Below are 21,616 nucleotides of genomic sequence, written 5' to 3'. Positions count from 1 at the left end.
AAAAAAAAAAAAAAAAAAAAAAAAAAAAAAAAAAAAAAAAAAAAAAAAAAAAAAAAACTAGAAAATAAAATTTTACAGTTTCCAATTTTTTTTTCTTTCTTAAAGAACTGTTTTTCAGGTGTTAAAACATTGTTATTTAAATTTAATAAAAAGTTAAGCAAAGTCAGAATGACAAATGACCAAATTGCGAAAAAAAAAATTAACAATATTTGTTTTGCTTTTTGAAATTTAAGATAACTACAGATCCAAAAAATAATTAAGTTAAAAACAAAAATATTTTATCGTAAAACTAGTGCTGACAGAAATTTTTAAAGAAAATTGAGAAAAAAATGGATAAAAAAAAAACTAATACAATTAGCTATAAACAAAATAAGTAACAAATTATCAAAATATATATATGACCTACAACTTATGAATAATGAAGTTGGATAGACTAATAAGCAGTTTAGTAATAAATTAAGATTATCTGTATTACTAAAAATATTTGCTTCTTGATTTTTTTTTATTCTTTATCAAACAGCAAAATTTAATATCAGCATTATGTATTTGAATTATTTAATACTTTCTTTTATAATAAATATGTTGTTTTTTTTCCACATATTTATTTTAAAAAATTCTTCCACTACACCTAAACACAAAAATTTGAAAGAAATTTATGCTAATAAATATTATTGAAAATTTTATGGTAATAAATATTAATCTTTAAAAAATTATACAAAAACAAAACCTTATTACACAATAAATTTTTTTTTAAAAAAAGTGGGGGGGGGACACAGAATCACTCATTTCGTTTTATCCAAATCAGGAAAATCTAAACATAAAACATTTCAGAAGAATAATTTTTTTAAAAACACTTGTTCATACAATATATTTTTTAAATAAAAATTCCTATTAGTATTTTTATCAGAAAAATATACTTATTTTTTACATAAAAATACAAAAAAGATTTTTTTCAATGAGTAGGATTAATTAAATATGAAAATAAAAAATATTTTATATCAAACACATTTATTTTCTAACCCAAAATTTTTAAAAGAAAGAAAAATAAATAAATACAATGAAAGTTTTGCAGACATTGTTTTTATAAACATCAAAATTTTATTCTTTGTTTCAAATTAATAACTTAAAATTGATAATAAATAAATTAGAAAATATTTCATTAAAATTTAACCAGATTAATGATAAATTAAAATGAATTGCTTTTCCTAAACAAAGGGACGGATAGCCCCCCCCCCATCTAAAACATGAAAATTAAGTCTTTCTATAGAAACAGGAAAACTCCATGAAAAAAAATAACAAAAGGCACTCTTGTAAAGTAAGCTTGCCAATGTACCTGACGTCACTCCCAACTAAACGGATTAAAAATTTAACCTCATCTAACTTAATTAGATTTTAATAAAAATTAGGAAGAGACCCGCATCTATCCAGAGACAGAGGGGTCAGCATGTAACTGCGATTTTTAACAATCCCTTGAATCACTTCAAGTTACAGGGATCATCCACTCATTGCGATACGAGTTTGCGCACGGTGTTTCCGTTTGGGGAGTAGTCCCCGCAAAAAGTTCGCAATAATTGAAATAAGCAAGCGCAATTCGAGTCTTGAAATAGTTTGAAGTTGTAATCTAAGACAAGAAGTTTAAAAATTAGTTATATTTATTTAAATTTTTTTCAGAGAGACAATTTTTCAGAACAAAAGAACCCCGATTTTTTTCACACATGTGAAAAGTTTGTGACTTTAGAGTGGACGGGTGATTTTTAGTTTGACAGCTAAAAAAGATTGTAGTTAGCATAGATTGTGATTATTTATTTAAGTTTTTGCTCTAAAACAAAGAAAAAAAATTTTTTTTTTGGCGAATCCCAGTTAATGTAAATTTTTAATAAATTAAAATTTTATTTCTCGACGAACTAAATTTAAAAAAGTTTCGATTTTTTAAAAACAAAAAGCAGATTTCAAAAATGAATTTTATCAAATTTTTTTTTAGCAATTAAAAACAAAGGAAGTTTATGTCCACAGTACGAACCTATTTCAAGAACAATAAAAACTACATTTAAACTTTTCATTCCTGGTTTTATATCTCGTATACAAACAGTATTATCCATAATTTCACTAGAAAGGGAAAGCGGACTTCTAAATAGGCAGTTCAAGACTGTGGGTAACGCGGAGGACGAAACTCTACAAGGTAAAAGCAGCATACGTGAACCAGCAATTATTAAACCTTTCAAACAAGCACATCAACCGCGATTCTCCAAGACACAACCTATCCCATCGACGGTAAATCGTATACTGAAATGAAAGTAGCAGTCAGTGGTCGTCAGTCAGTAGCAGAAATCAGACTTTCATTTAAGTGTTGCCAAATTATGTCATAATAAGGAAAAATACTGAATTTTCAGGATGCCTTTTAAATCTCATTTAAATCACGCTAAACATCCTTAAAGAGAGTGTCAAATTCATATAATAACGAAATACAGAGGAGTAACTTTTCATATTATTTTGATTCTCATACCCTATTCTCACTGTAAGAAAATAAACAAGATGAATGCCTTGACAAATCAAAATTTAGATTTTGCTTATTCAGTTAGTTTACAAGTTGAAAAGTAACAACCAATCAGAAGTGTTTCAAACTTGAGACCCATTCTCACTGATCAGTTATTCGAATTTAGCAAAATAAAATTTGCTTTTTGATTAGACAGCTTTGATGACGTGTTATAAGGAGGTGAGTGAAAGATGTGAAGTTGTTGCGTTGGTAAAGGTTGGAAGATAGTAAATTGGAGGAAAATATTTTATTTTTCTCCAAAAACCATATCTGTTATTACAAATAACTTATAACGCATAATAATTCAATAATAATTTTAGAATAAATATTGCAATTTAAAAAATGATTTAAAAAAGCAAATATAAAATATATACCTTTAAAAGAAAAAATATATATATAATTTTTTGTGAAATTTGCTATATTTTCCTAAATTAGACAAATTTAATTTAACAAATGTTCTCATAACTTTCCTCAAATCGTCATTACCGTCACGGAGTGTATTCCTTGGCCATGATCCTGAGTAGCAAAATAACTTATAAAGTAAATGAGGTCAAGATGGTAGGCAGGTACTTTATTTACGACGCACTAGAGCGTCGTCATCATAGCGTCATAAGTCATCACGTCAGGATATTTATTTTTTGAACAATAGGCTAGTGGTGACGATCTGGGAAACATCCCTGAGGATGATTCGAAGACCTGCCGTCACAATTTTGATCCTCTGCAGAGGGGATGGCTCCCCAGCTTTGGTAGCCCGACGACCTGCGCTCGAAGTCGAGCATTTTACGGTTGAACAATTTAACGAGGACAGATACAGCACACCTTTTAGCTCAACGCTGGATAATCAAAGTGGTCACCCACTTACTGACCACAGTCAGTATTGCTTGACTTCGGCGTTCAATTGGGAACCGTGTCTTTACGATCAGTCCACTGCAGGACCTGCTGCTAAGACGTAAAATCCCATTTATGTGCATTTTTCCACTTTTCAGACGCAATAACGAATTTGTAAGTCAATAAAATCTGAACTAAGCTACTTCAAACACCGAATCTAAAATACCATGTAATTAAATGGACAGTATTACGTGTTATGTTTTGAACACGGTGGACCTCAATTTCTGTTCAGCAAATCTTTCTTTTTTTTAATTCTTGTTTCATTTTCCATTGGCAGAGAACTTGACATAAAGGGGAAAAAAGACATGAAAAAGAAAAAGTCNAAAAAAAAAAAAAAAAAAAAAAAAAAAAAAAAAAAAAAAAAGTCATTGTCTCATTCGACCTCGAGCCTCCCAATAACGCTCGACCAAGGAACTCAAGCGAAGCTCTCTGCAGTGCGAAATGTGTTGAAAATCCATGATGACGTGATCCCCACAGAAATAACAAAAGGGGTTCAGGAGGACACCAATGGAAAATCGATGTCCAATGAGACAGTCATGTTGGTACAAAGTCTGAAATGTATATTTATGTTCAGCAAATCATCTTCACACAATTAGTAGTCAAATCAAAAACAGGCAATGGAACGTGGAAGGAATGTTCAGAAATCAATTTTCATCAATTTCATTGCTCTTTTGAATGAAGAACAAGTTTAACAATTATTTAGCGTTTGTAAAAGACGAAAAAGACACTTAAAATTGAAATAATAAGGAAATTTTTAATTGTTTTTTGCACCCAACAAAATCGGAAAAATTATTCTAAAATAAAAAAAAAATCAATAGTTAATGAATGCAATTATTTAAGCGTAAGGGATCATTATATTCCATATAGTGCGCACTACAAGTTACCGTCGAGGAAGAATGGAAAATATTGGTGGAAAAATGGTTTTAAATTTTCTGAACCTGATTGGCGGAAAAAATTCACAAGTGCGTGAACTGCATACACTGAGAATGGCCCATAATATATACTTGCAAATATCTCACCTTAATTTGGTGACCACCAAAGACGAAAACCATTCTGGTTCTCATTCTCATGTGAAAAAATCACCAACTCCGTATTTTCTTGGCTCTTTCAATGGTGATATTCTTATTACCCCAGAAACTTCTATCCCAGAAGTCAAAAATCTAGCTTTTGTACTGTTCTAATTAATCAAAAACGAGTGTCGCTGAAAGTTTTTCTCTAACTCTTTAATAATAATTTATCTTTGGTTCTTTACGTCACTTAATCATAGATGAAATTGACGTAGACTTCAATGCAACATCAGGGACAATTTTTCATGAAATCGCGTTAAAGGATGTCTAAAGCATTTCTTATAAACCTAAATTAGAGAACCTAAAAGCTCTAACCTAAATTACTATTGCTCTGAGACATGGCCTCTAGCATAAATTAAGCAAAGTCAATCTTTTACCTTAATCTCTATATATAAAAAGAAAAAAAAAAGCAACTTTCATCGATCACGATTCTCATTCTCCTCACTTTGAAACTATTCGCGATCGCAACGAACTATAGGGGGCGTTGTTGTATGAGACTAATACCTGCGATTTCTATATGAACAGTCATTCAGTTACTCTAGAGCAGTGGTTCCCAACCTTTTGTGGACCATCGCCCCCCTCTTGGGGTTGGCTGACACATATCGCCCCTTTCTCTTTTTGCTCAAAAAGCCATTCATTGTTGCTTGTAAGCAACCAAACACTGAAAATATGCTATGTTATTTGNAAGAGGAGGAGAGGGAAGGGAGAAGGGCTAAAGGCATGAAACCGGTCTCTCCCCAGATGGCGTATTCGAGTGTTGCGATCGCGAATTCTCCCCACTTTGAAACTATTGGATGAAACTATCTAAAAATTTTATTTAGTTTTTGGAGAATTAACATTCTAATATGAAAATGTCATTAGTTACTTAAAGCCAAAGTTGACGTTTTTTGCTAGAGTCACTAATTTCCATTGGCGAAGACTATCAGCACAAAAATTTTGTGTTTTTCGCATTTACATATTCATAGGCAGGCAGCATATAGCGAGGGGGAGAAGAAAACACCAAAACCTATTTTAAATTTAATAAAAAAATTAATGATTTTAGATAGTTTATTAATAATTTAACGAAATAATTCTACATTTATCACTTTTTGGTGTAAAGGCTATATTTTGAATTTTATTTTGAATTTGAATTTGATGAAGTTTTTAAAATTATTTTGACCATTACTTTAGATTTTGATGTTGAAATCGACGAGTAGTTTTGTTTTTGAATGAACGAGGTTATTAGTAATCTAGTTTAATTTATGCATAAGATAATTTTTTTAATTGCAATTGTTTTGAAAAAATAATTGCATAAAATTTTTTATGACCTGTTTTTTTTTGTAACTGTCAAAAGATTTCATTATCGGATTTTCGTTCGGATTTGTTTTCAGTATAAATTTTTAGGTAAAATGTGATACAATACTTATGTTTAATAAAATTATAATTTTTAAACAATAAGTTCCATTTCATACGGAATATCCCTTTCACATTTCTGATTAATTTTAAATGCAACCTACCAATTTTCTGCATGTTTCAATGGAATGTGCTCTAAGTTATTTTATTTGATTACGACATAATTTTTTTCAAGACTACTACAGAAATTGATATACTGCATTGCAATAAATGCATAAACCTGTGCTTTTTCTTTACGTCGCGTTAGAGCTGCTTAATGAGTTATTGGCAACGGTCTGGGAAACATCTCTGAGATTGGTTTGGAGTCAACAAACATACGTCTTATCCCGTTTTTATAGGAAGGACACATTGACACACCATCCATTCATCCGAAGATCGTAATTTTGACCTTAACCAGAGCACGATCAATTTCCGATCCAATACCCCAGAGGTATTGATTTGTTATTAGAACGGAATGCATTAAAATATTAATAAGTGGTACATTATTGCACATAGTAAAAATGCTATTCGTTTGGAATTAAAGGAATTTCATATCAAGAAATTACACTGTTAAATAATAAATAAAGTACATTATGAGGGATCTGATTTTGTCATAACCTTATGGGTAATAGTTAAAAACGAAATAAGTCTGTAGAACTTTGTTCACTTTTTGGCCACTGTGGGTAAAGCGATCATATTAATTACAAGCTTAGATTAATTTTATTCATACAACTCTTCAAATAAAAATATTTTTTGAGACCGTTAGAATTGCTCCAGATTTTGTAATATTTTTCAATCACAATTTCTTGTTTAAAAATTATAATGTAATATAATTCCTATACAAGCCAATTTCCTAACATTTACTTAAAGAAATAATTGTTAGTATATATTAGAAAAATAAAGGAATAAAAAGTTAAAAAAATGAAAATTTTTTTTATTACAATTAATTGTTTAAAAATACACTTAGAGACTGAGAAAAATCGAACTTTACATTTTCATTCCTTGAAATAAAACAGTAGGGTGCGCAAAAAAAAAAGTGGAAAAAAAAGAATAAAAGAGAAACAAATAACGGATTACCCTGAATAAATATTCATGTTCTAGGACTGAATCTTAATTGTTAGAGAGGCGACCACAAAGGCTAATTAATTAGTGCAGACGAGAGTTTAAGCTATGAAATCAGACAATAGAAAAATAAAAAAATATAAATAAAGATCCTTTTTTTCCAACGGCTTCGAATTTCTGACCCCCAAAATATGGGGAATCTGGAAGAAAACGATCCCAGTAGCTTGATCAGAACAGAGGTTCAAAGTTTATAATGTCATAGTGAACCTTTTAATGTTAATCTTACTGTTTGCATATTTCGGAACTTTTTAAGCGAATTGAAAAAAAAAAAATTAAAAATTCGATTATCCAAAGATAATTCCATGCAAAAAATAACGATTTTTATTACTTAAATTTTTTTTTTACTACTATAAAATTTTTTCTTTTTACTTTATTTAATGATAGTCAAAATAATTTTGAATTGTAGGATATACAAATTTTCTACACTCTTTTAAAGTATGGGAGTAAAGAAAAATACAAAACTTGAACGATATCGGTCAAATAGTTCCTGAAAAATTAAATTTTTAAAACATGACTTTTTTAAAATTCGTTTCCTCAGGAACTGTTTGACCGAATTATGTTCAAATTTTTCATTTTGCCATGAAAATTATATTCTTAAAAATGATGTAAAAATTTTTATACTTTACGATTCAAACATTTTTGATTATTTCTAAATAAAGTAATAAAATATAGTAAATATTTACTTAAAGCTATTTTTCGCATGGAATTATTTGTAGGAATTTTTTTTTCAATTCACTTAAAAAGTTTTCGAGATCTAGCAAAATACGCTGAAAGTAAAATTATGAATTTTCTGACCTAATTATTGGGATCAAATTTCCCAGATTGAAGGTCAGAAATCCGTATCCATCTAGAAAAAAAAAGTATGTTTATTCTGAGGAAGTACTTGTTTTGTATCTGATCATTAAAATTAATAGAATAGTTATTCAAAAATTTCTTTCACGCTACGCCTATGTTAATGGTTCAATAAATGATAAATAATGGTTTGGTAAATAATATTAACACTTTGTTGAATTTTTTTGATGTGAAGAAAGAGTTAATATAAGTAAAATTAATTTTTTTTCCCAACTGTGATCATAAAACTAGAGGCATTCGAGCTTTTTTTTAAAAATTTCGAAATATTTCGTGATTTTTAAGTTTCAATATTTATGCTTTTTTGTTTCCAATAGACTCAAAAATATTAACAAACAATTTGTATTTGTTTCGTTCTTTGGAAGTAAACCCTTCTTAACATTGTGTTTTCATTTAAATGAAGAAAAAAAAAGTCTGGATGTTAATATTTATACGAAATAATATGAAGAGATTTTTTTAAAAATATTTTTCAGGTTTCTCCCATTTCGGAGAAAATCTTTTTCTTTCGCTAATCGTGAATGGTGCATGTGTGCTTAGCGCTAAACAAATCCTAGTTCTATTGTAAGTTTTGATTTTGTAAATGCTTTTATTAATTTAGATGAAATTTCTTTTTCAGTTGGTTATATTATTTCAATTTTCATTTCTTTCTGATTAAATTCATTTATTTGAGAGTATTTATTGCCGGGAGAATATAAAGAGCAAATTTAATTTAAAAAGAGTAAAATTAAATTAAATGCATTGGATTTTGGGGGTAGATATTACTTTTTATTTATCTATTTATGTCTTGCACACATGCATTTTTAAATTTTTTTTCTTCGAATGTTTAACAAGGTGGGAGTCTGATTTCATTAATGAGGAAGATTCTTTACTGAGAAGTAATAAAAGAGGGATGGGGGTAAATAATATTTAAAAAAAGACTAAAAAAAGGAGCTATACGATGATAGTGGCATAAAACTTTTAAAGTTTAATTTTTAATTGACCGCATGCAAAATAATTTACGGATTATAAGGGATACGTCAAGTATACCCATTTAGTTTTATGTTAGTTTAAACACAAGTTCCTTTTAAACTAATTAAATATGTAGTTTGTGTACAGTAAGCAAAAAAAAAAAAAAAAAAAAAAAAAAAAAAAAAAAAAAAAAAAAAACGACCCATCCTAAATAACTTCTGATCTAATAATCTGATCTTCACGTTCTATCGCTCAATCTTTATGGTTCGAAAAGGTGACCTCAAATATGCTGATTAATTAGTGCAGAAGATATTTTGAATTACGAACTCGGACTCAAAAACGTACTTTTTCTGAATGAACATATGCTTTACCCCCAAGTTTCGGACCCCCAAAATATAGGGGGGAGCAGCATTCTGGGAAATATGGTCCCCATCATTTGGTTAGGAGAGCGGTCCAAAGTTTGGACCCCTTAACGTTAATTTAACTTTTTGCGTATTTCATCGTATCTCGAGATTTTTTAAGCGAATTGAAAATTTCTGCTTATAATTATAAAATTCATTTATTCAAAAATATTTCTTTGTAAGAAAATAACTTTGAGTAAATATTTATTATTTTTTATTATTTTATTTAATAATAGTCGAAACAAAATTTGAATGGTAAGGTATAGAATGTTTTGCATCAGCTTAAAGAACGTAACTTTACAAGGCAAAATACAAAATTTGAGAGAAATCGGCCGAATAGCTTCTTGGTAATCGAAATTTTTTCAAAAATGATGTTTTTAAAATTTAATCGATCGATTTTACTCAAATTTTGCATTTTGTTAGGCAAAATTCATTTTTTGAAATGATTTAGAAAACTGTATACCTTACAATAATTTTTTTTTTACTATTATTAATAAAATAATAAAAAATAATAAATATTTACTAAAAATTATTCTTTGCATTGATTCATTTATCCATGAAATTCGTTTCAGATAAACGAATTTTATGATTGTTTGCAACAATTTCTCCATTTGCTTAAAAAGTTCTGCAGATATGGCGACACAAAAAATACAATTAACATTATGGGTTCAAACTTTGGACCAAGTTTCTGATCTAGTTTTTGGGACCATATTTCTCAGATTGAGGCTACCCCCAGCTGAATCCGTCGAAAAAAAGGTATGTTTATTCAGAAAAATACGTTTTTATGTCTGATTTCGTAACTCAAAATATCGTCTGCACTAATTAATTAGCGTATTTGAGGTTACTTCCTCAAACCTTTAAGATTGAGTCCTAGAACGTGATTATGTCCGATCATTGGATTAAAAAGTATTCAGGATAGTCCATATTTTAATTTTGCGCATTGCACGAGGTGATTTTCAAATGACGTTTTTTATGTTCCGATGATCCCTGTGCAAACTCAACAATCCACACTTCCATAAATCTTTCGGTAAATATAAAAAAAGAAAAAAAAAAAAAAAAAAAAAAAAAAAAAAAAAAAAAANAAAAAAAAAAAAAAAAAAAAAAAAAAAACAGCTTCGCATAATTGCATAAAAACCTTAGATTGTTCTCCTAAATCTTTCTATCTTAATGCGTGGAAATTCAATCTTTAGGTCACAAGTTTGGACAGAAAAACCCCATGATCTAAAATTATATGTATGCAGGGTTATTCATAATTCCCTCGAAGGATAAAAAGAAGACGAATATGAAAAAAAGAAGCATATGAAATTATTCCGAAACTATTCAAGTTTTACTTACATACATTACAAGTGTTCTATGTGTGAACCCTTGATCACACGGCATACATCAATGCGATAGTCCAGTTCCTGTCCGGACGGAATTATGAATAACCCTGTATATAAAAAGCAGATATTTTTGAAAGTTTTGTTTTACGCAGAGTAACTTAAGATAATTGTTATTTTCCCCAAAAATATTTTCTAATTTGAACTAATTTACTCTTAATTGGATATCTAATTGACAAATTGTCTCGTAACCCTTATCAAGTAAGTTCATCTTGAAAAACAATGATTTTAGAAATTTAGTGACTAGGTTGTAATAATGAAATAATAATTTTAGCAGAAATTATTAAATAATTTTACTATGGTATTGTTTTTAAATAATATTAAGTATTTTCAGTACATTTTGTCCCATGCTTTGGTTGGTAAACGTATGAAAATAAAAAAAAAAAAATAAAAAACAATCTTTCTGCAACGCAATTTCTGTAACTTAGTTTAATTTTTCGAATTAGCTTTTGGGTTATTATACTTTTTTTGTTTTTTAAATGTTTCCAGATTTTTCTGATGTAAATAAGATAAAAGCAAATCACGGCAAAATTGTGACTTTTTTGCAAAATCAATTACTCAACAAAACAAAAGCTTGAAGATAAAAAAAAAATTTAAATTTTGAATTTTGCGTTAGAATTCTAAACTTTCGAAGTATGTTTTATTACTTTTTTCGTTAAAGTTCATATATGTAATTCCGAGATAAACAAAATGTTTTTTCCCGCTTTGAAATACTCTTTTTTATATTCCGAAAAGTTCCTTTTTAAAGATTATTGTTAGTTGGACACATTAAATATAATAGTATAAACAAGTAGTAATTTTTTTACTACTTTATATAGTTTGAAGAATATTAATAAAGCAAAATACGTTAAAAAAGTGAAAGTAAGAATGTGGAAAACTTTCGACAGCTCTCCTGAATAAACTATTAGGACTGTATTTTNTATATGTAACATAAAAAGCTTCTATTAATCTTTTTATGTTAGTTTCTTCGCTATAAAACAACTCCTACTTTTATAACTAATTAATTACTCAAATCGAATTGCTTTCTCACACCTTTAATAGCTACATCCTGTTTCTAATTCTATTTTTGGCCCAACTATGCATAAATTTAAATAATACATTTGTCCCATGCTTTGGTTGGTAAATGTATGAAAATAAAAAAAATAAAAAACAAGATTTCTGCAACGCAATTTCTGTAACTTAGTTTAATTCTTCGAATTAGCTTTTGGGTTATTATACTTTTTTTGTTTTTTAAATGTTTCCAGATTTTTCTGATGTAAATAAGATAAAAGCAAATCACGGCAAAATTGTGACTTTCTTGCAAAATCAATTACTCAACAAAACAAAAGCTTGAAGATAAAAAAAAAATTTAAATTTTGAATTTTGCGTTAGAATTCTAAACTTTCGAAGTATGTTTTATTACTTTTTTCGTTAAAGTTCATATATGTAATTCCGAGATAAACAAAATGTTTTTTCCCGCTTTGAAATACTCTTTTTTATATTCCGAAAAGTTCCTTTTTAAAGATTATTGTTAGTTGGACACATTAAATATAATAGTATAAACAAGTAGTAATTTTTTTACTACTTTATATAGTTTGAAGAATATTAATAAAGCAAAATACGTTAAAAAAGTGAAAGTAAGAATGTGGAAAACTTTCGACAGCTCTCCTGAATAAACTATTAGGACTGTATTTTATTGGTTACTATCCCTATTTTGAAGAACAAAAATCTTATTATGAAGGAAAAAATAATGTGTTTAAAAAAGAAGGCACATTGAGTTCAATTTTGTAACTTAGGATGTCGTTTGCACTAAAAATATCGTCACTTATCTGACCTTAAAATATCGTCTGCAGCTACATTGCACTTAAGCGATTAATGTTGCGTGTCGGTACAAGAAAATCCTAATGGTAGATAAAAATGTATCCAGGTGTTCTTTTTTATTTTTTATTTTGAACTGTACCTTAAAGAAATTTTACATAACTTATTTCGGCTTACATTTAAATGCTCTTAAAAAAAAAAATTGCTATGTTGAAGGAATGAAATGACAACATTTGAGAAAAATTCTTTAATGAACAAGAATAAACATCACTGAGATATACATGATATGAAATGAATACTGATATAGCTTTTGGCTCATATATATGGTGAAGTTTATTTTTATTGTAGACACTGAAATCAGCACATTTTGCTCTATTGGCACAATTAATACAGTATGTAGCTCTTGTACTAGTTTTTCGATACATGTACAAGTACAGTTTTATGTTTTAATAATATAAGAAGGTATTGCATTTTTAGCAAAATATAATTCATTATAAGCATAAAGTCATAACTAAGAATGTCTTGATCTCTATGTACACAAATCGTTGAATTTTTAACTGCTTTTAATCTTTCAAAAATAGAATAAGTATAGCAATTATCAGAAGAGTACTACTCATCGATAAATCGCTTAAACGCGATTTTAACGCTTAACATTTTGTATTAATTTACAACAAAATAAGTATATATATATAAATATATATATAAAATATATATATAATGTATACATAAAAGAGACACCAGTGTCCCATTTGCGTCAAAGGGTTCAGGGCTCTTTGCTATGGATTGTCGAAACAAAAGCCCATATTCTAAATTTCAGAATTCAGTTAAATTAACTGATAAATTCTCCTTACTTTTAATATTAATTTAAAGATTTATAAATTCATTTACTTCTTTATATAGTCTTGTACTTGAAGTATGTTGTACGCGTAGGATAAGAAAAATGAAACAAATTAAGCACTGATGCAAACATAAAAATGGATAGTTTTTTAGTTTGGTTATATTAATTGATGCATTACCCTTACTTTCAATATAGATTTAAGGTAAGTTAAATTCACCATATTTTTTTTTATAAGACTTTGTACGTATTTGCATGTTGTACGAGTAGATCAAGAGATAAAAAGGGATTAAGTACTGACGTAGACCTAAGAAATTGGAACCAAATTTGAAATGGAATTGAATTAATGGGACTGAACTCTGCATTTTAGCGTTTGGTTATATTAATTGATGTACTTTCAATATGGATTTAAGGATACTTAAATTCACTTTGCATGCTCTTGTACATATTTGTATATTGTACGTGTAGGACAAGAAAAACAAAACACATTAAGTACTGATGTAAACATGTGAAATTAGAATCAAATTTGAAATAGAATTGGAATAATGCGGTCAAACTCTGCATGCTCGAGTTTGGTTATATTAATTGATGTATTCCCCTTACTTTCAACACAGATGAAATGATATTTAAATTCCTCTTACTTTTTTCTCTAATCTTGTACGTATTTGTATGTTGTACGCGTAGAACAAAAAAACAAAACAAATTAAGTACTGATGTAGACATGAAAAATTAGAATCAAATTTAAAATAGAATCAAATTAATGCTGCCAAACTCTGCATTTTAAAGTTGGGTTATATTTTTTGATATATTCCCCTTATTTTTGTTATAGATTTAAAGATGTTAAATTCCTCTTACTTTCTTATACGATCTAGTAGTTTTATGACAAGAAAAAAAAGACAAATTAAGTACTATAGAGATAAGAAACATGAATCATATTTACATCAATGGAATTGAATTAAAAATCATTTCTCGTTTTTTGAGTCACGAACAAAAATGTTTTGAGATCAAAGTAAAGATTGAAAATAAAGAAAAATGACTAGAAAAGAGATACAGCTATTTTCTAGAGTAATGAAGTATCTCTAAATAGCTTTTGATAAATCTAAATAGCTCTAGATAGAGTTATTTTAGAGATCTGAATAGATCTCTAAAATGACTCTAACTTGCTCAAATAAATAAAACTGAAATGGGAACCAGTTTCTTAACACATTGCATTATTAATATACAATGAAAGATTATTTTACTTGTTTAATTTTGCATATTTAATGAGTTAGCTTTTTATAATTTTATTAACTTACAATAATACATTAAATTCATTTGTTATTTTAATAAATCAAAATTTTTTTATTGTTCAAATATTGCTGCTTTCTTAATTGGATATTAAAATATGCATACAATATAAAAACTCCTTTTGAATTTGCATTTTTAGGCATTTTATTTAGCGGGAGATAATTGTACCATCCATGTGCATTTTGGTTGCATTTTAACTGAGGAATGCATATATATTGCTAATTATTATACTATAAGTATTTTTTAAAAAAATAAATTATACAATTTTTCGTACTGCTTTCAACCCAAATGTAATTTTTTTTTCATAAAAAATTACGAAGGTATAGTAATAAATGCATGGAGTACATCTTAATTTTAATACAAAAACATTTTGAAGGTACGCACAAAAATGCAATGAATTTTTAAATTTAATGCTTTTTATTACTTGATATTATAAACTCTAACTAATAAATAATTATTACAGCTCAGAGCTGAACCAATCATTTCGAGGTCTTATTATGAGTGATGATAAACTAAAACTAGATTAAAGATATCCTTAACGCAAATACGGAAAGTTATCTTTTAACATTTCTGATGATATCTTTAAATCGTAATTTATCTTTAACATTTCATTAACATTCGTAAATCATCTTTAACATTTTTGATGATATCTTTAACACAAAAATTTGCTTGAACTCAACAAAACATATAATTTTTTGAAACATGTAATTTTTAAACATATGATTTAACAAAATAATAATTTTCCTAATTTTTATTTCAAAGAAATATATGAAATTGAAGGAATGAAATTTTTTTTTAATATTAAAGGCAGTAAGCAATATAACGATCGCATCATATTTTTTATTAAATGAAAAAAAGGAAGCATGTAGCGTATTTATGAAATAAATGAATAAAATTTGTGTATTTTTTAAATGAAGGTGTTTACTTTAAAGAAAAATATTAAGGAGCATTCTAGAAATTTAGAAAACATTTTTCTCTTCTCATTTTTACATGTTTTTAAATAAAACATTTTTTTAAGTGCGATAGAGATTCGCATATCTCATTTATGAAATGGAAATTAGATTTATTTAAACCAGATACAAAATATGTGTAATTTAATCTTAAACCACTTTTTTCTTTCGAATTTTTTTTAAAATTCTTACAAAAGATTAGCTTATATAAAAGTTAATAAATTGGCATAAAATTTCAATAGTTATTCTTTAAAATAGTAATTCTACCTAAGTAAACCCTTTCTTAGATTTCCTATTTCGTCAAAACAAAAGTTTAAAATAAATTGAAAAATAACTTTTGTAATGTGTGCAGTAAGTATTTGAGAAAGATTTCGTTCAGCTTTCTTCCAATCCGATTAAAAAGAAAATGATTCCTTAATAACTAGTCAAGGTTATTAATTCAATATAAAATAAAATTTATTTCCTCACTAAATATGTCTAACCATTGACTAATATATGCTAGACAGCTCATCGTGGGTCTCCTGTTGGCTGAAGTTTAGCATTACGTAAATCTGAGCGAAACGCATGACGAAACATTGTTGATTATATGTATGCTAAAGCTACATTGAATTTTGAAGCTAATTATCGGTTGTTAATATTGGCACGATTCGGCTGTAGACGCCATTTAATTATTTATAATACCTATTATTGTTAAGCTTTGTTCGAGATAATATTTTTCAATGTATTTTTGCCAAAACGTTAACCAGTAAATGCTGTTTATTGTTTCTTCGTTGTGGAAATTTTAACGTTATGCGAGGTGTCTATATAATTAGTCTATGGAACTAACACGATCACCACTGCATAGCGCTTTGTTTAGCAAATGTTCAAATATGTGTAATCTGTCGAAAACCCCGCAATGTTTTCTTTAAGGTAATTCCTTATCATCAATTAAATAAATGAGTTAGACTGCAGATTTCATATTTTTTTAGCCAATCTATATTTGAATAATAAATATTTATCCTATTTTTCAAGTAAGCATAAAACAAACTTAATATTTCGTTAAAGTAATTCGTAACACTGATTTTTAGAAAAGTTTCTGCCATTCAAATCTGATGGCATTTAAATTATTTTTAATACCTATCCTTGTAAAGTTTGCTCGAGAAAATATTTTTCAATGTATTTTTGCCAAAGCGATTCATAGTAAATATTGCTTATTATTACTTCTTTGTGAACAATATTAACACTATGTGGAGTATCTTCCTATATTATAAGTCTAAGGATTTAACACGATCAGCACAATATAGTACTTTCTTGAGTTAATGTCTAAATATGCGAGATCTCTCGAAAACCACGCAATGTTTTCTTTAAAGTAATTCCTTATCATCAATTAAATTAATGAGTTAAACTGTAGATTTCATATATTTCTATCTATTTACATCTGAATCCAAAATACTTATTCTAGTTTTTTATTAAACATTAAAAAAGTTAATATTGTGTTAAAGTAATTAACAATACAGATTTTTAATGAAGTTTAGCATTACTCTGACCTAATGCCATTTTGTTTATTTATAATACCTATTATTGTAAAGTTTTGTTCGAATTATCGAGAAAATATTTTAAATGTATTTTTGCCAAAGCGATTATTAGTAAACCTAGCCTATTATTCCGCCTTTGTGGATAATTTTAGCACTATGCAAGATGTCTATAAATCTTATTAGTCTATGGATTTTACACAATCAGCACAGGATAGTACTTTGTTTCAGTAATTGTCTAAATATGCGCTATCAATCGAAATCCACGCAAAATTTTCTATAAAGCAATTAGTAGTCTTAGAAGTGAGTTAAGTACTTCTGCGACATTCAAAGTACCTTCGTATTAATACTGATTGAATAAGGATATAAAAATATAAGTATTTCTTTTTTCACAGCTAAATCTATACTGTTTTAAAAATTGAGTGAAATTTACTTTGCAAATGCTAATCACATTTGCACGAAGCTAAAAATCTTCTGCAACTCAAAGTTATGCAATCAGATTTGTCCAACGGAAATTAAAATCTGTGCGAGTGGCTTTTGATTGTGATATTTATGATTTGACTTCAATATGGATGAAAGGAATTGCGAGGCTTTCGTCAGCATGGCAGCACCACAGAGTCTCCATCGGGGGCCAGTTCATGTGCCGAGGTCTCCAGAACTGTTCTGGCTTCCTCAGCTTCAGTTTTGTACAAGGCCTCTCTAGCCAGATAGCGCTTCCTCATTATCTTCTGTTGAACCGATTTAGGAATGTCTGGTATCATCCAGGCTAAGATGCCTGTCACAAAGAAGACGAGGTGCTGGAAGAAAGAAGTATGGTACTTCTTAATTATGCTAGCATAAAAGTTAAATGAAAGGAGAAGAAAGATGACAATGGTAAAGAATAAATGCATAAAAATTAAATGAAAGAATAGAAGGTTCTGTGTGGGAAATAAGAATAAGGCACTTGCTAATAATGAACATAAAGAAATTAAATTAAAGGAGACGAAGATTGAAAATAAGAAATACGATGCTTCTTAATAAAACTTCCATAAAAATTAAATGAAAGAAGAAAAGATGCTGATTAAAAGAAAGCTGCTGCTTGCTAATAAGTATATACGTAAAAATTAAATGAAAGAAGACGAAGTTCTGGAAAAGATTAATAATTCACTTGCTAATAATGAGCATGAAGAAATTAAAATAAAGGAGACGAAGATTGAAAATAAGAAACATGATGCTTCTTAATAAAACTCCCATTAAAATTAAATGAAAGAAGAAAAGATGTTGGATAAAAGAAAGATGTTGCCTGCTAATAAGTATAAATGTAAAAATTAAATGAAAGAATACAGGGTTCTGGAAAAGAAGAATAAGGCACATGTTAATAATGAACATAAAGAAATTAATCTAAATGAGACGAAGGATGAAAAAAGAATTATGATACTTCGTAAAATTATATACATGGGAATAAAATGAAGGATAAAAAAGGTGCTGAAAAGAAGAAAATGATACTTGTAAATAGTACAAATGTGAAATTAAATATAAAGAGGATATCTAGGAAAAAAGAAATCTGAAATTTCGTTCATTAAAAAAACATACGCATTTAATATAATAAAAAAAGAAATAAAGCACAATGCTGTAGCTAAAAAATAAATACAAAATCTCACAAAGCTTTTTTTAAAAAAAGCATAAGAAGATTAAAAAGACAAGAAATAGGGCTGTTGCTTTTTTAAACGCATTGTAAAAAATCTCGGATCAAATTTCGGTAAAAATTTTAAGGTACTTCATACCGTAAAATCCATTTTTACTGGAACATGTTACGGGACAAAATATCTGATATACTGTAATTTTTACTGTAATAATTACATTAATAAAATCACTGAATAACTCCAATTAAATAAATATTACTGTGAAAATTTCGGCAGAATATTTTACGATAAAAATGAATTTTACGGTAAAATGGATTTTACTGATGATCTATCCAAAGTGACGGTACTTTATACCGTAATTTGATCAGAAAATTTTTTGCAGTACGGATATAAAATTTCAATAAAAGAAATGCTGAAAGTGAGAATAGACAGGGTGCCGGAATAAGATATTTCGTGTCTGTTCAGGAAATAATAAATTGCATGTAGGAAGACTAAAGGAAGCGATAGAGAAGAACTGTATTAATTTATAAACATGCAAAAAAATGAATTGAAAGAAATCCAATTCTGAGACAAAAACACTTTACTTATGAATAAAAAAAGGCACAAAAGTGAAATGAAAAATGGCAAATTGTGTACCTCAAATACGACAACAAAGCTTAATCTTGCAGCAAATATGTGCCAATATCGCATGTTGAGTTCATAAGCACGTGGGTGTTCTGGAGGATTTCGGTAATCTTGATATCTGAAAGAATAAGCAACATTTTTAAATCAAAAACCAACTCTAAGTCCTCATTAATAATAGTTGCCCTACGAGCGTTTCTATTTGTAATCAATTCTCTTTCGTAATTATTTGCATGAGGATGGAGCAAATATTCAGTCCAATAAGATTGATGTGACCATAATCTCCACTTTCGAGTTAAAGGTTGTTTTTTGAATGCTTTTTATTAGTACATAGTTAAAAAATATTTGCAAATTCTACAGGGAAAAAAAAACGTAATTTTTACGGAAATAAAGTGTTTAAAGGTAAATAAAGTTTTTTCTCTCTGCTTTTCCCTGGCGTTGCAAGTAATTCCCGTTCTTTTGCAAACTTTTTTCGTATATTTCACGATTTAAAGCTCTTGCTAGTCAAAACAGTTTTTTTTTCTGTTTTTCACCCTAATCACTAGCGGATTAAAACTGTCAAGTCAAATTCTAGTTTTTGCCAAGCAGTTTTGCTTAATGTACCATAACTTTATCATTTTTCAAATCGTTTTATGATTTTTTTTCTATGCTTGCACTTATTTTTCAGTAATTATTTTATAGTTTTGAAAATCAACCGAATAAAATTGCGATTCGACTTCATTGTCGAATCGATACTATCCCTGATTATTATCTGTCTTTAAATACAATTTTTTCATAAGTTACATTTCCAGACATTTTTATAAATGTCGATCAATATAGCTTTAACCATTTTTTACTCTAAAAATGATTTTAATAAATAAGACTTTTAAGACAAAGACAATTTAAGCTTTTTCCTCCTAGCCAAACACTAATGCTCACCGGGCTTAGGGCACAAAACGCTCGCCTCCTACTGAGGTGAACCTGGGTTCGAATCTCGGAGCCAACTGGTCATGCGAATTCTGTCTTGACTTGTACCGATAATGCTGACCTAATTATTTTATGGAGCTTTTTTTGTTAAAAATACAGAGTTTGTTTGTTAAAATAGCAGAGTGTTTTTGTTTAAAAAACAAGCGTCTACTTCTAAATAACAATATTTTTCTGTGAAGAAAACGGTAGCGTATTATATGACATTTTTATAACTGCCGTGACTTTATTTATGACTATTGAGTAAAGTTTTAACTATATCTTTAAGCAGCCTCTTCTATGCTATTTAGAAAAAATGTCCCTGAATGTCATACTAAGGAAGAAGAGCCTCAGTTTCGAGAAACTAAAAAAAATAATAGTGATCTATTTATTTTTCGTTAATATTTGATAAGTTACTCCAACGCAGCATTGCCTGAGCTCATCAAAATTTGCAAAAATTGAGGATTATTTATCACATAAGCATAATTTTTAGCAAGATGAATTAATCTTGCCGAATTTGAGTTTTTATATAAATTTTCCAATTATTTAATTATCTCATCTATTTATCAGTCTTTGAGGACCATGTCTATAATTATACGCGGATTGTTTTTCTTAATTACGATGGCATTTACTAGCAGGACAATGTGACATGTAATGCAACTTTCAGTGTATTGTGTGGATTTCCAACAGTACCTTAATGAGTTAACTATGTTTTCTTGGCCGTCACCTGGACTCAAACCCAATAGAGGATCCATAAGACCACCTGATTTATCTAGTTGTTTGATCATGAATCATCAATCGCTCAACCTAGCGCAACTGACAACAACAATAATGGAGCCGGCATGACTCCTGTTAGCAACTTACAGAATCTTAGTGGCGCTCTTTTTGCACGTCAAGCAAAGGTTAATCTGAGAAAGGTTTTCGGAAAGGTCATTCTGGCTTTCGGTGGACGCTCACTCACACAAAACTGGACTAAATCCCAATAGAGGATCTGTAAGACCACCTGCTTTATCGAGCTATTTGGTTACAAATCCAGACCGATCAACCTAGCGCAGCTAGTAACAACACTGGAGTCGGCACGACTCCAGACTCATGTCAGAGTCTTTCGGAATTTTAGTGACGCTCTTTCTGGACATCTCGCAAAAGGTGGTTAATCGGTGAAAGGTGGTTATTCTGGGTTTTGACAGGCGGTCACATAGATGAAATTGGACTGAGTATTAAAGAAACAAACTTAAGTTTTCAAAAAAAAAGGGAAAAAAAGAGGAAATCTCTAAAACAAAACTAAATAAAAATGTTAAAAACTTCGTTTTATAAATGGACTAAAAATAAAAGATAACTTTATTTTTGTACTGCGCAAGGTGAAAAAAAAGCTCATTACTTTCGAAAGACGTGGGTGGAATTTTCAGTGATGATAGAGGTTTATTACAAAAATTATACCACCAACGCGTTTGCTTTAGATCTGCCAAAAATAAAATTATTTTCTTCGTTTTAGC

The 21,616-nt window shown here is 28.5% G+C and overlaps 2 protein-coding genes across 5 annotated transcripts in view; both read right to left on the bottom strand.

Annotated features, from left to right (window-relative positions):
- LOC107442887 (SOSS complex subunit B1-A) overlaps window positions 1–2,304 on the bottom strand; it is a 28,222-nt gene extending 25,918 nt beyond the window's left edge. The window contains exon 1 of one of the 2 annotated variants that reach the window (XM_043042785.2): window positions 2,021–2,304. In XM_043042785.2, coding sequence (XP_042898719.1) covers window positions 2,021–2,192 — 172 coding nt within the window. In that variant the 5' untranslated portion in view covers window positions 2,193–2,304. The remainder of the gene's footprint in view (window positions 1–2,020) is intronic. The other variant, XM_016056563.4, reaches the window with a different exon arrangement.
- Window positions 2,305–12,587: 10,283 nt separating this feature from the next.
- The window catches only part of LOC107442862 (anoctamin-5-like), a 286,523-nt gene continuing 277,494 nt past the window's right edge, over window positions 12,588–21,616 (bottom strand). For all 3 annotated transcript variants that reach the window (XM_071181276.1, XM_071181275.1, XM_071181277.1), the window contains 2 exons: window positions 19,197–19,302; window positions 12,588–17,735 (listed from right to left, as the gene is read on the bottom strand). In XM_071181276.1, the coding sequence (XP_071037377.1) occupies window positions 17,535–17,735; window positions 19,197–19,302 (307 nt within the window). In that variant the 3' untranslated portion in view covers window positions 12,588–17,534. The remainder of the gene's footprint in view (window positions 17,736–19,196; window positions 19,303–21,616) is intronic.

This window comes from Parasteatoda tepidariorum, chromosome 5 (genome assembly GCF_043381705.1).
Source record: "Parasteatoda tepidariorum isolate YZ-2023 chromosome 5, CAS_Ptep_4.0, whole genome shotgun sequence".
NCBI lineage: Eukaryota > Metazoa > Arthropoda > Arachnida > Araneae > Theridiidae > Parasteatoda > Parasteatoda tepidariorum.
This window is presented reverse-complemented; position numbering and strand designations above follow the sequence as displayed.